Source organism: Phaethon lepturus, unplaced genomic scaffold (genome assembly GCF_000687285.1).
Source record: "Phaethon lepturus isolate BGI_N335 unplaced genomic scaffold, ASM68728v1 C14092125, whole genome shotgun sequence".
Classification (NCBI taxonomy): Eukaryota; Metazoa; Chordata; class Aves; order Phaethontiformes; family Phaethontidae; genus Phaethon; species Phaethon lepturus.
In genome coordinates this window covers 1-16,456 of record NW_010576361.1, presented here as the reverse complement: position 1 = coordinate 16,456, position 16,456 = coordinate 1, and the positions used below count along the sequence as shown (strand labels likewise).

The 16,456-nt window shown below is 35.4% G+C and overlaps 1 protein-coding gene across 1 annotated transcript; it reads right to left on the bottom strand.

The window, feature by feature from the left end:
• Positions 1–2,744: 2,744 nt before the first annotated feature.
• On the bottom strand, positions 2,745–16,035 carry LOC104627438 (G-protein coupled receptor 98-like; the record flags this gene model as incomplete). The annotated part of the gene is made up of 12 exons (XM_010295700.1): positions 2,745–2,954; positions 4,306–5,117; positions 5,860–6,041; positions 6,238–6,482; positions 7,676–7,891; positions 9,136–9,351; positions 10,270–10,879; positions 11,311–11,450; positions 12,732–12,812; positions 14,257–14,386; positions 15,032–15,234; positions 15,837–16,035. Coding segments are annotated over 12 exons (3,244 nt in total), but the record flags the coding sequence as incomplete, so codon positions are not given.
• Between the last annotated feature and the right edge of the window lie 421 nt (positions 16,036–16,456).

Below are 16,456 nucleotides of genomic sequence, written 5' to 3'. Positions count from 1 at the left end.
GCTTTGAATCTCATTCACTGTTGCAAAATCTAGGAATAATTCTGTCCTCTGATTTGTGCTACGTACATGCTTAGAAGCAACCCTCTTGAGAAGGGTTGAGATGCATCTATGACAGTGAGACAGAAGATGTGGTGTTATGCGGCTTCCTGCTCCATGGCATAGAGAACTGAGCAGCCCAGCTAGTCTCTCTGATTATGTAATTTGAAGAGCATCAAGTTAGGATGCTATCTGGCTATTCTAGTATACTATATTGCAGGCCAGTATTGTATAGCTAAAACTGGCAGGAACAATTTGAACGTTTTCTAGATGTGTTCTTTTTTTGGTAAGGAAATATTAGAGACATGCATGTATACTGGCTATCGATGAGAGAGAGATGAACAACTAACTTCAAGAGACCTTAGTATAATTAATTAAAATATAAAATTGAGAAGAAGTAATAAAAGAATCGTATACACCCATTTTTAAATAAATAGTTTTAGTATGTGTTATTCAGCCTTAACATTTCAAACTTCAGTTAAGCCTTGGAGATGTTCATATTTTTGTCTTAAGTTGTTACATTTTGCTTCTAAGGGAATAAAAGAATTCAAAATTTATTGGCATCACAAGGATTCTGCTTCTACAGAATATCTGAGGATAGACCGTCAGTTTACAGGTTCCCCTGAGGCTTATTTATCATTTTGTTTAACACTGCACTGAAATCCTTTCTATCCTATTTAAGAATTTTACACATCCATTGCAAAAAAGTAAGTATTTAACAGAAAAATGGTTACTTTAGTACCATTGCAGAATGCACAAAGACAAAGCTTATTTCGATACATGTAATACAATGAATTTTCTCTGAAAACTGGGACAAAACGCTTTATGATGATGCAGAAACCCGTTACACTGTAATCCAAAAACTAAGAAACCTGACGCACAATTCATCACAATTGCGGACCCCAAGCAGTTAATTACTGATTCATGTTTCTTCGTCAGCTTTACCAAAATCTTTGGTATCCCTATCCAGAAAGAAATACTAATACACGTACTAATTGATTTATGAAGATTGAAAGTGTTATTAGGCTAATTTAACTTTTAAAGTTTTTTAGTATTTTACCATGTTATCCGTATCTTTAGATTTCTACATTCATCAGGGAGAAGAAGGGGCCCTCAGGCCTCCTCCTCTTCTTCCTTATTTCAAGCTACTACAGTGCATTTGCCCTGATACAGTCATAGCTACACAAATGTTGCATGCCTCTGCCTGTAATAAAATGCTACCCTTGCCCTCAATAAAGTGATAAACAGTATGCACAAGCTTGAAAATAACACAGATTTGCTTGACAGAAAATGTTCAATAATACAATAAATATAAAAGATAATCATATTTGGATTTATGTCTGATCAATCTTGTTTTCAGAACAAAAACTTGATACTGAAAATTAAATACAAACACTGAAATCATTTAAAGGCCTTAGCTGATTCTTTGTTTTTTTTATCAAAGGGAATTAGGTTGGTTGGTTTTTCTTGCTGTAAGATAATGCACTATTTTTCACAAGCTGGAGTAATTGGAATCAAGTAATTTCCAAACTATAGCAGAGTATTACCGCTCCAAATAGCCAGTATTTGCTAGCATGCTACGAATAATATTTAACCAGTGGAAAGAATTCACAGTCATTGTGACCTCTGGGAATGAGACAGTTTGTATTAATTCCTTGTGCTCATTAACAGCTCTTCTTAGCCTGCCAGATTGCAGCTGGCTTGGCAGGTGGGTCAGAACTGTTAATGTGGAGGAATAAAGGATGAAAACCAGGCACACACTAGCACTGAATTAGCACAAATCATATCTAGACAAAAAACAAAAGGTTATGATGTCCTTTCATTTCTGGGAAAAAAACAGAACACATTTGGTTGAGAAGACCTTTTTTCTCCAAACAGAAAATGCAATGCACACATTCCTGGACAGCAAATTTCTGTTTTGTTAACTTTCCCTGCTCATCAGTTTACATGTCAGAAAAATACGATAGACAATAAATTGAAATTCCAGCAAAGGCTGCTGAAAGCAATCACCATTAGTACTGTTATTATCCTTTGCAGAACTGCATCAAACCTTAGATCAAATATGCAACAGGCTCTTTTAAAGCACTAATAGAAACCTTTAGTCCATATCAAATTATTATTGTGCTTTCTCAAAACTGAGTGATGACAGCAATTGCTCCATTCCTAAATTACCTACCATAAAAAAGCATAAACAGAAGGTTTTAGAACAGTAGGTTTCTGAGTCAGGAAGAGGGAAGATGTGATCCTAACCATTCTGTGGGAGTATTTTCTCAAAGATTTAAAGTTAATTGTAAGTCACTGATAGATGAGATTTGGTTATGGCTACTCATAGGTGTATGATGGGAGTTATATACAGTTATATACAGTTCTGGAATATGGTATAAATTAAAAAAAACAAGAAATGCTAAAAGGAGCTTTGAAATGCAATACCAACAGAAGCAAGGCATGATCTTCAGAAAAAAAGGAAAGCACAGATGATGATATATAGAAAGGGTTTGCAAATGGTGTACTCATGCTTTCTATAGATTTCATTTAAGTGCTATCCTTGTAAGAGTTAAAAATACAAATACATGCCAAGCATGTGGTTATTCTCTGCTTGCTGGCATTTTCTAATGGTGATAAAAACAGCCACTGTGAGTCACTATCAACAGAAAGCATGGAGATGGAAGCTAATGTTAAACAGAGTGTGATCAACATAAAGAACCCACCTTCATGACCAATAACAGATCTTGAGGCCGTCTGGAAGCTAATAATTCCTGCCACGTTGTCACTTGCCAGAATAATCACTGTGACAGTGTCAAAACTGGGCAGAATCCGACTCCCTCCTTCAGTATGGACCAGGCTGATTATGATACTTTCATTATCCTCTGGCTCTGGATCATCTAAAATGGTCAGCATGACCATCTTTTTTGTTTCCCCTACAAGGAGAAGAACATATACATATTTATGCGTGCACATGGAAATCAGCTTTTAAAAAGACTTTGTCACCTCCTTTTGTAGGAAATACTTAAAAAATATAAGAACAGCCATGAAGCATATTTATTTATTTGCCTGTCTAGAAGTTACTGAATGTCATGAAATTTTATTCAATTACTATTGAAAAGTTACATTAGGGCAATGTAATTATCCAATTATTAAATACATTGTGTGAAAATTAACAATGTAGGAATTGTTTCTGCATGTCTAGAATTCTGTATTTGCGTTATAAGTTCTCTGACTTTCAAATTTAACTGAGAAAAGGGGAATTATCATTCTTGTAAAATTATTACTAAATGTGTAAGTTCTCTGATGAACCACATACACAAGTATGTACACTCACTTTGAATATGTTTACTGGGCCAGGGAATTCATTAAAATGGGCTGTCACTGTGTTAGCTATTTGTCTTCTGAACTATCAAAGAATGATAATGTGAACAACAAACATAATCAATTACCAGTCTTTACAATCCATTATAATTTACAACACAATCTTGTTGCTCAGTGCATGTGCATGACCTGTGATTTATGATTATGAGAATATCAGTTTACAAGACACATTTTTCTTCCCACATTGTCTTTCAAAATATTTTGAAACAGTTTTTATTCAACTTATCACTACTAATGCAATTACATTTCAGCCTCAGAATCACTGCTGGCAACACTTCTTTTGAGTTCCGATGATTTTGCAAGCGAGCTCACCAGAATCTTTACTACACTCCGATAAATTGCTTTCAAAGTAACTGTCCTTTATAACTCAAAATAACTCAGATTTTGAAAATGTAAAACATATCTGTCATGCTCCGTGGTACTTTAGTAAAGTTCGCCATTGACTTGTTCATCCTGTTTGCAATTTTTTTTAAGATGCTGTTACGTTATGTTACGAAATCAATACAATCTCAGAATCTAAAAAGAGATATCATGAAGAATTAGTACTGTACTGACTGAAGGTTAACAAAAGACCAGTTAGACCCGATTCTCATTTTTACTGTCCTTGATATAACATCTTCAGCATTATTATTCCTTATTTATTTGGTAAAAAGGTAATCTTTATAATGCACACTGCAATATTTCTTAAAAACATACTTAGATATTTATGCTTTTCATCTTTTTTTTTTACTACCACTGTGTGTATTCTGCAACATAATGCTATATACTAATGAACTGTATTCTTTTGAATACGTATCCTGAGCATCCAAGGAGGTTTAGCCCAAGAACAAGACATCACTTATCAAAACATTCATTTGTGCTTTTCTTTAGTTTTATAAAAAGGAAGCTAGTACAAAACCTCACCTTCAGCGAACACCAGAGTCTCACCAACACCTACAAAATCCAAGTTTGGGGTAGCAGTTCCACCAACCACACGCCATTCCACTGTCACCTGTCCCAGGCTGCCTTCTGTTCTATGTATCATTAGCTGCACGTTGGTCTGAGGACGTTCTTCTACTTCAATATACAGACCTTTCTCTGTCGCATTGGGACTTACGCTGTAGATCTTAAATACTCCAAATGCATCTCCATTCATCATTATGATAACTGTGGAAGTATTTGGCTGTCCTATAGTTGGTTGATTTTTTAAGCTGGCTGAGACGTTCATTAGTTCAACTTTCAAAAGGGATATAGTGAATTTCTCATCCAACTCTGGCAGACTGTCAGGGAATATGGTAATTGTGAGATCTGCAAACTCTTCCCCTTCCTGCATTATGGCCCACTGTCTTGTAATAGATTCATAATCACTACCAGCGATGGCTTGTGTGCTAAAGAGAGCAGATGCACTGGTGATGTTTTTCTTGTAGGTCCAGAATCCTGAAGTGTTAGTCAATGGGCTGACCTCCGATGCCAGCCACAGGCAGAGAGGAATCTCAGAGGCACTGGAAAACGTGAAGGCTGAACACGCTTGTTCTTTTAGGCACTGAGTTGCACAGGCAGACAGTGGGTCACTTGCTGCCGACACATTCACTCTGGTCTTGGGTGGTTGGTCAGAAATTCCTTGCACAGGAGACTCATAACAGGCCAGGATATCCTGACCTTGCTCAATGGCAAGAGCTATGATGTCAATCTCAGAAGTGCTGTAAAATATCTGCAGCTGACCAAACCTTCCCCCACTAAAAGACATTAAAATAAAAAAGGAATGTTAGTTGATAAAGTATGTCTAATATTCTGTATGTTTCTGGGTTAAGAATAAAAGTGAATAAAATCAACTGGCCCTTTCTGAATTGCTGAAAAGTTCCAAATTTCCAACGAAAGTGCATTCCCCTGAAGCTAGTACTAGAAAAACTGAGTTGTCATTTTTTGTGGATAGCAAGTTTGATTATTTATAGCTTGGCTAGCAGTCTGTTAAGAATGCATGTTTGCAAATATTTGTTTCTAGGAATTAACTTAGTCTTCTTAGAGTTGGCAAGGAAGAAAATGCTCGTGTTGCCCAACCTTGCCTTATTTCCACCTAGGTGTCCTCAGGATATTGTATCACATGCATAAGACCTGTTTTCCTTTTCTTGTTGCTTTCCATTCCACAAGAGCTGACCCATTTTGTCCTCTTGTTTCAAATCACAGGATCAGGCTGTTGTGCAGTTTTAAATGGTTTGATGATTAAATAGGCAAAATGAAACTTCAAGTACACTATGTACATTAGGTTTACATAGCACATTACAATGTATGTTTAAGTATTTTATGTACATTTCTAATAAGCAGACGTCTAGTTCAAAAACAATTTTATATGAAATAAAAATGTGTTGAGCTCTCAGATCAAGAAATTGATACAAATACTTATATGAAGAGCATGACATTTGACATTATAGCCAAGCCAAAAAAAAACAAACAGATAAATAAAGCAAACATTATACAAACCTTCGCCTGACTGTTATATTTGCAAGTAAATTTCTTTCTAGTGGCTCTTGAATTCGATATAATGATTGATGAAAGAAAATTGTGCCATAAGGATTATCATTGGCAGGTATTATAATATTTGCCACGCCATCTAACCCAATAGCACCACCACTGGAGGCTTGAGTTAATTCTACACGGACAATCTCAAAAAGAAAAAAAAAGAAAAGGAAATAATGCAGCTAAACAACTTTTGGTATTTCTAACAACAATCACAAGCAACGTAAAATCTGAACTTCTTGCACTTTCCTTCCGGAACATTCCTTGTTTTTCATTGCACACATTTCTATAACAAGTTAAAACTCTAACACTATTCAAGAAAGACATAACTGCTTTACTTACTTCTTCTATTTCTGGAACATCATCAGCCAAGATTTCCAACAGCAACATCTGAATGGCTTCACCAGGGGCAAAAGTAATATTACCCAAGGTGACCTGCATGTCAGCATCCGCAGGTTGTCCATTAATGGTAGCAACCCACTCAACAGTAACATTACCAAGTGTCCCAGCATTGCGGATTATTGGCAGATTTATAGTTACTGATCCAAATTCAGGCTCCTCCACAGTGAATTCGGTAATCTGAAAAACTGAAGTACAGCAGAGACATATTTCATCAGCAATCAAATTGGAAGTAAATGCATCAACTCCTGAATTACATAGTTTTATTTCACTTGATTGCATTTACTTGCACAGGTAAATCTTTTAATCAAGTTTAAACGTAAAAGAGATCTTTCAGTATTAATATTTTCATCTACAAGGAAACGAGCATGAAAATTAAGCCCTCATCCAAAAAGTTTATTGCAACATACCCATTGTTCAAGACTAACCATGAGCTGTTTCTAAGCTGTTAGAAGACAATTTCATAATTATTCCCAGCAAGGAAATGCTTCAGGAGCTCTCATGTCACTTACTGAAGATAAGTCAACATATTCCATCAGAAATTGTTTCAAGTAAAAGTATTCCTTGTAAGGAAGACTAAAACTTTTAGGTTTTAAGAATTAAATTAATTAATTACCAATCTGTAATTATTTACTTTTGACATTTTTTCTTTCTTTTCTCTGCCTTCTTCTACTGATAAAATGGAATAAGAGCAATTAAATAGGGCACTGAAGGGAGAAAAAGATAGTCAAAGGAAGAGGCAGGAAAAAATACACACACACAAAAAAAAAGCAAGCAAAAAAGATAGATTTCTAAAATATCATTAATTTTCTGAAATCACCAAAACCCTTCTCAAAAGTTGTGTAATGAAACTAATTTTGGAAAGTATACACAACTCATTTTATTGATAATAACAGACAGAAGAAAAACTAAAGTAATTGACAGAAAATGAGAGAATGTAATTTCATTTAACTTCGTATTTTTCAGTTTCCCCAGATTTTTAAATTGGCTCTGGCTAATTATCTAGTAAAACAAAGAATCAAGGTATTTAAGCAAGAGATACTAGAATGCAGATTTTGGCTTAAACTTACTGCAGAAATGAAACATTTAGAAAACATAAAAAATGAAAATTAAACTAAAATCCATCTATTTCTATTGGGAGATTCCAAACTCTTGCTGTATCAACTGACTAAATGATACTTTTCAGTTACATTAAAGCACCATTACTCCTTAATTACATGTTTCGGTTTATTTTATCTTATCTTTTCCTTTACCGTCTTCATCCAGGCTTCCTCCTTGTCTTCTGAACATTTTTATTCAGTTGCCCAGTAACAGCTCACCCACAAATCTGCAGCAAAAATGTTAACAGAAGAGGGAAAATATGCAAATAAGACTCATTTACCAAAGGATCCAAATGGGTCATCAGAAACCTCAATAGTTATGATCGCCCTAGTCAAAGATCCAAGCAAGGCTCCTCCTGTTGTTTGATTCAGCAGCTGAACATAGAATGACTCCTCAACTTCAGGATTGATATCATTAATAATATAAATTGGCACAGCTTTACTTGTTTCTCCTTCTAGTAAGACAACATCTGATGAGGCTACACTGTAGTCCTCGCCTAGAATTGTAGATGAAAAAACAGAAAATAAAAATCACAGAATATTAATGCATTGTGGTTTAGTATATTGAACATCATCAGTAATACTTATCTTCTCTTTTTGCTTATACACACATTCCTCCATGTTTTTATGGGGTTTTTTCTTTATCTTCAGACCCAGACAACAAAGTCTTTTTTATTTCCCATTGCCTTTTAGATATCTGGATGGATTAAAATAAAACTTGGCTTGGCCAAAACAGAGTTCGCACTGTTAGACCGAGAGGTAGTTACAAAAGGTCCATTATTGCCTTCCATTGACAAGGTCACACTACCAAGATGTTTCTGTCTTTTGATTTCTAATTGCTCTCTGGCTTTCCAAGAGATAAAAGTGAACAGAAGTACCTTTGTCAAAGTAGATTTTAATAAAAGGCACATTTTGTGTGTGGACCTCACTTCAGGCAAACTTGTCTCTAAGAATGTCTGGATGAACAACTGCGGTATCCTAGATAATGGCTCTGCTTCAGAAAATAACTGGAAGCATACTCTGACTTTAATCTAGCTACACACTTATTTAGGAAAGTCTGTTACATAAAAAGGAGACTAAAACACCAGTTCTCAGAGCATGTACCACCCACCTATTCAATTTTGGACACAGCTGAAATAGAGTGGGTTTGATTTATAACTGGTAAGTGGTTTTGACGCTGCACACTTCATAAGGTTGCTCCTTTGTTCACGTACCTTCTCTATAGCAGTGACCAACTGGAGAACTTAAGCTCCCATTTTTAGAAGTTTAAGTCTCTTGGGTTTTGATTGGGTTTTGCCCGTTTGTTTTACAGCTGAGTTCCCAACTCTCACCTCCTCTCCAATAAGCTCACCTAACAATGCATGGTGGGTTTAAATGTGTACGCAGGACTAAACAGTAGCTATATACACTACTACAGTATTTTTTATTTGTATTTATTTTCTTTTTTTGAAGAGATGGTGGGCTACTAGGGAAACACGCATCCCAATTTCTTCACTCATTTCTCTTGCTAGATTCTTCAGTGATTATGACTCAGGCTAAAAGCTGATGCATGATCTCTCCCATAGGGCTTGGATTCCTATTTGCTGAGCAGAGTTAGTAAATGTATCACTACTTTTTTTTTTTCACTTGTTATAGGATAGTGGATTCAATACATACTTGTTTGCTTTGATTGCTCAAAACATACAACATGCTCTTTCCACTTTAACATAGACTGCATACTTCTGCTCTTCTGATATCTTACCAGCTGTTGCAGTTATTGGCATAGCTTTAAATTTCACAGAAACATCTGCAAATAATCCCCCAGTTCTGGTCACATTAATGATTGGCCCAACATAATTTTCAGCAACTCGCACAGTTGAAGCTGAAAGCTGAAGTGTTCCAAAAGCATCGTCATTGGCATTGATAATTACATGAGCTGTTGTTTCACCCACTACTCCAAGTCGAGGAGAATTTACAACTGAAACATAAAGAAAACTTAGTGAGGTGGTGCCTGAGGTGCTTGCTGTCTATGGCTATAGAGTTCATAGACATACATGTGAGTTTAGTGGATAGTTGCCACTAGATTTCAAGAAAATTATACTTTTTAGAATTGGACACAGTATAACTACAAACTGCACCGAGATACTTTTGGTGTTTGAATTATATTATGGCAGAAAAATCCCAATTTTTGATAACTTATTATTCTACCCTGCTGTGGACTGTTTAAGCTATAATTTTTCTGAAGAGGTGAGGTACTGTGAAATATTTTGTTTATTTTTTTATTTGTCCATAAGGCCAGTAGTAAGATCAATACAGTTCAGAAAAACTTCACTTTAACACTTGCTATGATGAAATATAAATAAGATTTCAACTTCCCAGCAGAATTATATTTGAAGTTTCCCTTAACATGTCAAGAACCTTTGAAGCACAAATTAGGCTGTAATGACCTGAATTTATCCAAATGAGCAAACATTCTCTACACTAAAAAAGCAACATATGGCTGTAATTCTACACCACTTATTTTTAAAAGACTTTTTTGTCTCTCAATGAACAAAAGTAGCTTAGTTACTTCCTAACACTGAACTTTAGAGAAACAACACTAGATGAACAGGTATTAGTGCACAAAAGCAATACTGTAACATATTTGGCCTGAAAGACCTTGGATAAGGCCATACAAGAGGGATAAAGAAATGCTCATCCATCCCTGACACAATAGTTCATTAAAGGAATTATATGCCACCAACACGCAAAGCAGGTAACTCAGAGATTTATCTATCTATACAGAGTTTGGCAGAAGTAAAAAGTTTATCATTTAACTTGTTGTATTTTATTGTATTAAATATAAATACTAGCCTTCATATTTCAGTTGTAGGTTTTACGTATGTAGGATACTTACTTGGCCGATCCTGTACTTTCTCAATCAAAACAATACTGCTTAGCTCCACAAAAATAGACTCGGACCTCTCAGGATCGTCATCATCCAAAATAGGCAAAAATATTGTGGCCTCACTTTCATTGGCTGCGAAGATTATGTAACCTGTAATGGGTATATAATCTTTTCCCTGTATTGCTCTAACAACATCAGGTGGAAGAAAGGGAGAATTTTCATCATCACCAATAGTTCTGTATGTTATCATCACTGTCCCAAAGAGACCACCACACCTTATTATTGTCAGGGAGATATTTTTTGTTTCTTCCTCAACTTTTATTGGTCTGTTTTGCTCAGAAAAGATGAAGACTCCATATGGATCATCATTAGCTAAAATAGTTAATGTTGCATTAGTATGATTTCCAAGACGACCATTGGAGACATTGATGATCAAAACTGAAAACACCTTATCCAATTCAGGAACATCATCAGGAGAAACCTGTACTGTAACATTTGCTCTCGTTTGGCCAACATCAAATGTTAGGTTCCCATCTGTAGAGATCAGGTCTTCAGTAAGATCACAGACTATGATCCAATGCAGTGTCACCTGAGACAAGGCCCCATGGGTTCTCACAACCTAAATGAAAATATAAAGATCTGCATGTTTTTGTTCTATGAGAAAGAAAAAATAAAGGTATGAGATGGAATTAAGCAAAGACATTGACATGATGCGTTAAAAATAAATTTGTCTTAAAAAAACAGTGTAATCTTTATTATCTCAGGTTTGCTCTATTTGTTTTACCCTCAACACTGTTACTTTAAGATAGTAGCACCTCAAATGCAAACAAGTAGAAGTGATTTTAAACCTGTGGATACTATTATTACAACATTTTAGCTTCAAGCTGAATGATACACATTAGAAAACTCGGTATGAAATGGCAAAACAGATGCACATGAAAAATTTACTACAAACCCTATAGACTTAGGGCAAAAACATAGCAGAACACCCCGTAAAAACAGAGACAGAAGAGGACTGCACAGCAATATTAAGACTCAAAGCTTTCTCACCTGCAGCACGATGTTGCTATCTCCATCTTCAGGCTCAGTTCCATTTACCGAGAGTGACTCAGTACTGAACTCAAACACACCATGAGCATCATCAGAGGCCTCAATAGTCACAAGGATGTGGGATGCAATTCCCAAGCTAGCTGTTAAGTGCAAGTACCAAAAAAGATTATTTTCTCTATCATCTCTTCTTACACGAAAGAAAGCAGCTAAAGAAATATCTTACAAAAAATAGATAGGAGAGCACAACTGGAGTATCCATGTTGTTTTGTCTGTTTTTTTTGAAATGCATTATAACTATCCACATGGATAAGGAACTGACTTTCAATAATGCAGTCCTGGCAGCCCTTCTGTAGAACTATGCAATAAAAAGTGTAATGAATATGAATATTTTAAGGGAGGAAGAGAAATAAAATTACAGGTTTAATGAATTTAGGATGGTGTGGAGTTATATGGGAAACCTCAGTGTAAGCAGATAGACCAGACAAATGCAGGTCTCATCCTAACTTAAGGTGGAATGAAAAACAAAGAAAAAGTGAGTCAGTCATGTAAAAGCTACTACTAAGAAGATTGTCTTGGGTGAGGTAACTTGCTGCTCAGAGAAAGAGCCGGGCACTTAAGAAAACCAATTCTGGAAACAAGGAAATGGGAAACAGCACTTCAAAAAAATACAGGAAGCTCCAAAAAGTGGCTAACCCACAGAATTATTCTCAGATTACAAGTAAAATTGAGAATCAGGTTGTCACAAGGGAATAAACTATTCCACTTGGATAATGGCTGCTCATACAACATTTTCAGATCTGTAGGGTTTAATCTGAAGTCCTATATCATCAGGGTTTTCTCTCAGATTTTATGTTATTTCTGCATCTGTTTTTTTTTAATATTCTCAGTATTAAATTATCGTTGTTTTCTGTATGTCGTAAGTACAAACTTAAAGAAATGAAAAAAAAAATCAAAACATTCCTTCAAAAATCCAACAGATTACTTTTCTCTAAAAGCATTTTTGATACGGAGAGAATCAAAGTAACATAAAGCACATACCAAAGCATACAATCAGGTAAGTTTTAAATTGCTTTCCATTTTAAAAGTGTCTTTGTTTTTTGCTCTCCAGAAAATTTGACAATTTAAAAAAAAAAAAACAATTTTGCAAACTGTACTTCTGGAATTACTATATTGTGTTTTACAACAATATAGTATTGATGGTATAGAAGCTGTTATTTTTGTGTTACACTAAGCACTGACTGCTATTGATATTATGCCTAAATTAAAATGGAAAAGAATGTTTTGACAGAACTGTATATTAAATTAAGTTAATTACCTGTAACTGCAAGTAAAGTAACATTATGACAAGTTGTGTCAGTATAGTAATTTATGAAGGATATTACAGTTAGCAATAAAAAATAGGATTAATTGAAAATGCTTACCATGTTGATGGACAGTTGAAAGGAAGAAATCCATGTTCCCATCACCACTACCACTGCCATCATTTCTAAAGAGCTCAGCAACTTTAAGATGACAGACATACAGATATATACACATATATACATTTATAAATAAAGAGAAAGCAGAAAGTAATTTAAACATTTCCGGACAACACAAAAAGAGATGGAATTAGTCTAGGAAGGCATCAGTTTTGGATATGAAAGTATACAGGATTTCTGTTATGACCTTGGAAATAGCAATGAGAGGTCAGAAGGAAAGAAAACACATACAATTCTGTTTCCTCTTTTCTTTCTTTCCCTCTTTGTGTCCCTTCTTTGTATGTCCCCTTTCTCACTCCTATATGTGGTCTGTCATGGAGAAATTGGAAATGCGAATAAAAAAACCCACAGGGGCTTAAACACCCCAAACTCTCTTATTCTCATATTTTCTCACAAAGTGAAAACAGGTGTCAGAAAGTTGGAAAAAACTGCAGAAAGCTTACCTATGGAGACTTTACCCTAAGTTTTGTGCTACAATGGTACTGGAAAGGCCAAAAAGACAGTTTATGTTAAGAGGTTATCTGCTTTAGTGAATTACTAGAGTTAGCTGTTTTCTGACAAAAGTTTTCTGACAAAAAAAAAAAAAAAGGGAAAAGTTCATTTAACAAAACAACTATTTGACCAAAAAGGCCACATGCATGAAAGGTCTGAAGTTTTTATCTAAAGAATCACTATGGACATTCAAGGTAGTATGATATAACTTCCCAGAAGGCAACACATTTGCATTTTGGGATTGATTAAAAAACATCAGTTAAAAAGTCACTTCATGGCTGCCAACGTTTCTAATTACTCCAACCAGCTTTACAATCTCCCTTAAAAATTTTCTCCAGTGGAAAAAAAGTGTTTCTGTAAGGGCTGAGTGGTTTTACACGGCAGGAACACTGATGCTTGCCACCCCTTCTGAGACTAAACATCTCACACCAGAATGTCCTCTGAGTGTTTTTCTTGTTCTTCCACAGAGCTACCAGCTACCTCTCCACCTCAGCTAAACTCCTCGGGCTTCTCAACACGCAGTCTCTTACTGCTATAATCCAGCTGAATACATTATGAGCCAGTGTATCGCAATTCCTCCAATTTCACTCAAGTGGCAGATAAAAAAACCACTTTGTTTAGCCTTAAATATTTTATAAATATTGAATTTTTTAAAAATATTTGAATTTATGTATTTTTTACATTATTTCAATTCTCATTACCAACCATGAAATTATATAATGTGAAAAGCAGCAATTGCCTTTAAATGACCTACTACATGGTAATCATATGCTTTCTTTGGGATCTGGTGGTTTCCAGCAATGAATAGCAAAATATCTGAAGAACAGTTAAGAAAAATTACAGCTGTCTGGGGATGTAGGGGTGTTTGTTTGTCTTTAGAAATAACATGGAAAAAGGACACCTAAGAAAGGTAAGATTTTAATGGATGAGTAGAGATCATGAAAATACAACCAATGGATTGACATACGTGCCTTACCTCCTCCCTCTGGGTTCAACAGCTCCACTTTAAAAGTCTTTTCTAATTCAGGAATAGAATTATCAGTGATGTTAACAGTAATGTACTTGTATCTTTCTCCTGGCTGAAATTCCAGCGTGCCCACAACAGCCTGCAATATGAAAGCTCTTCACATTTTTGTTTAAGTCTAATGTTTTCATCCATATTAAAAAAGAAACAGAAACTTGATTTTTTTTGCCTTTGTCAAAACATCTACTTTTCTTCATTTAAGCTTTTAAAAAATCTGCTGAATCCTTGATATGAGAAAAAGACGTCTAAATTCACACAATTACAAGCGTTTGCATTCATCTACATTCCCTGCACAAATATCAGTTAGACAAGCAAACACAGATACACACAGGTTATTTTGTTGAACATGTGAAAACCCCAGTATGTACAAACATAATCTTAACCTGGATGCATATATAAAGTTTGATACATTCAGCAACAACAGCAAATGTCCTTTCCTGCTACATTGACAATTCTCTTAAGAAAAAAAAAATCAAAACTTTCCCTAGGCTTTTCCTAGGAAATAAAGCATCCTGCACACACAGGAGGTAAAAGTCACATAATGATATATATTTTAAAGTTAATATTACACTCATTTACTTACTCATTTATCACATCACCATACAAAACAAGGTGTTTTTGTGAAAGGAATCACAGCTGGCTAAAATACTCAAACTGAAGGCTATCTCCAGGACAAATACCTCAAATTAAATTCCAAAATAATTACACACCTTGGCAATGGCCATACCTGATAATCTTTAGGACTGAAAGCTGTAAGTGACACTGTTCTGTATTCCACCAGAACTGTTCCAAGAAGGCCTTGTGCACGAACTACCAGTAATCTGATGTGTCCAACTTCTTCTTTAATTGTAATATGAGGCAGAGCAGAGGCTGTCAGAATCATTTCATCACCTGGCTGAGGAGGTGGCCCCACAGAGAACTGTAGTAGACCTGGCAGACAAGAAGTACTATTTACATGGCTTCTCTCACCGAATTTAAATTATTTTATAATCAATTGAAACCAAATTATTGATAATATTTACATTTTGTAGCATTTCTGAAATTAAAAATTAATTATTGATATGCTCTTAGGCGTCAATCACAATACTTCCAGGGATGTGCTGTGTACCTTCCCTTCTCTCACTGATATCCATAACAGTTTTGATAAAGCCACAGCACAATAACTAATTCAGGTCTTCCCTAAAAGAGCCTCAATATGTCAGTATTGGGTACTTATGCATACAATAAGCATGCAGAAATGGCTCTCTTCGTCAGGAATTCTCATCTGAGAAAAACTTGCACAGGATCAACTACATGCAACCTTTACTTGCTTTCTGAAGGGAACCATCACATGTTTGGTCAGGGAAGCTTTGATGTCTTTTTGTAAAATTCTCAAGAATAAGTAACTCAGATTTCACTCGTGTACAAATCATGAACTAATCTCAAGTTAGATAAAATGGAACACTTGGCATTGTTTCCTCAACTATCAAGGCTAAGCAAAGTTTTTTTTCTGTTGAGCTAGAACTACACAATTATCTGCAACACGACTGTACCATCCCCATCTTCATTACCATATGGGTGGTCACTGGCTTTGATGCTGATATCAGTAGTTTCTTTTTCTGGGTCTATACTTGCTCCACTGGTAGGAGTCGAACCTAGTTTTCCATCTCCAGACACTGCAGAGACTAATGTCACACGGAAATACTCATTTAGCTCCGGAATGTCATCATCAATAGCATGCAAATTTAAGACCTAGAGAAGGACCAAATCACGGAGAAATCAGATTGTGCTACATAAATCACTTTAAGAGTTTCACGACCCTGCCTGACTCGTTATATTCTTTGATTAGTCAGTCAGCTGTATCTGCTGTGTAGTTCTGAAAGTAATGTGGACAACATTTTTGCTTTCCACATAATTTAACCTAACTTCTAGGAAAATACTTTATATTTAGAATATGTATTCCAAAAAGAACATTACCAAGCTATCACAAATGGAAAGCATATTTTCTTAAGTGTTTCAAATTGCATAAACACATAGCCAAGCAAGCAATTATTTATTATCACATCTTAAAATAAGCATAGTTTAAATTGTGTATATTGACAGCGAAGTATCTGAGAGATTGTCATGATTTAGCCCCAGCCAGCAAGTAAGCCCCAGGCAGCCCCTCGCTCAC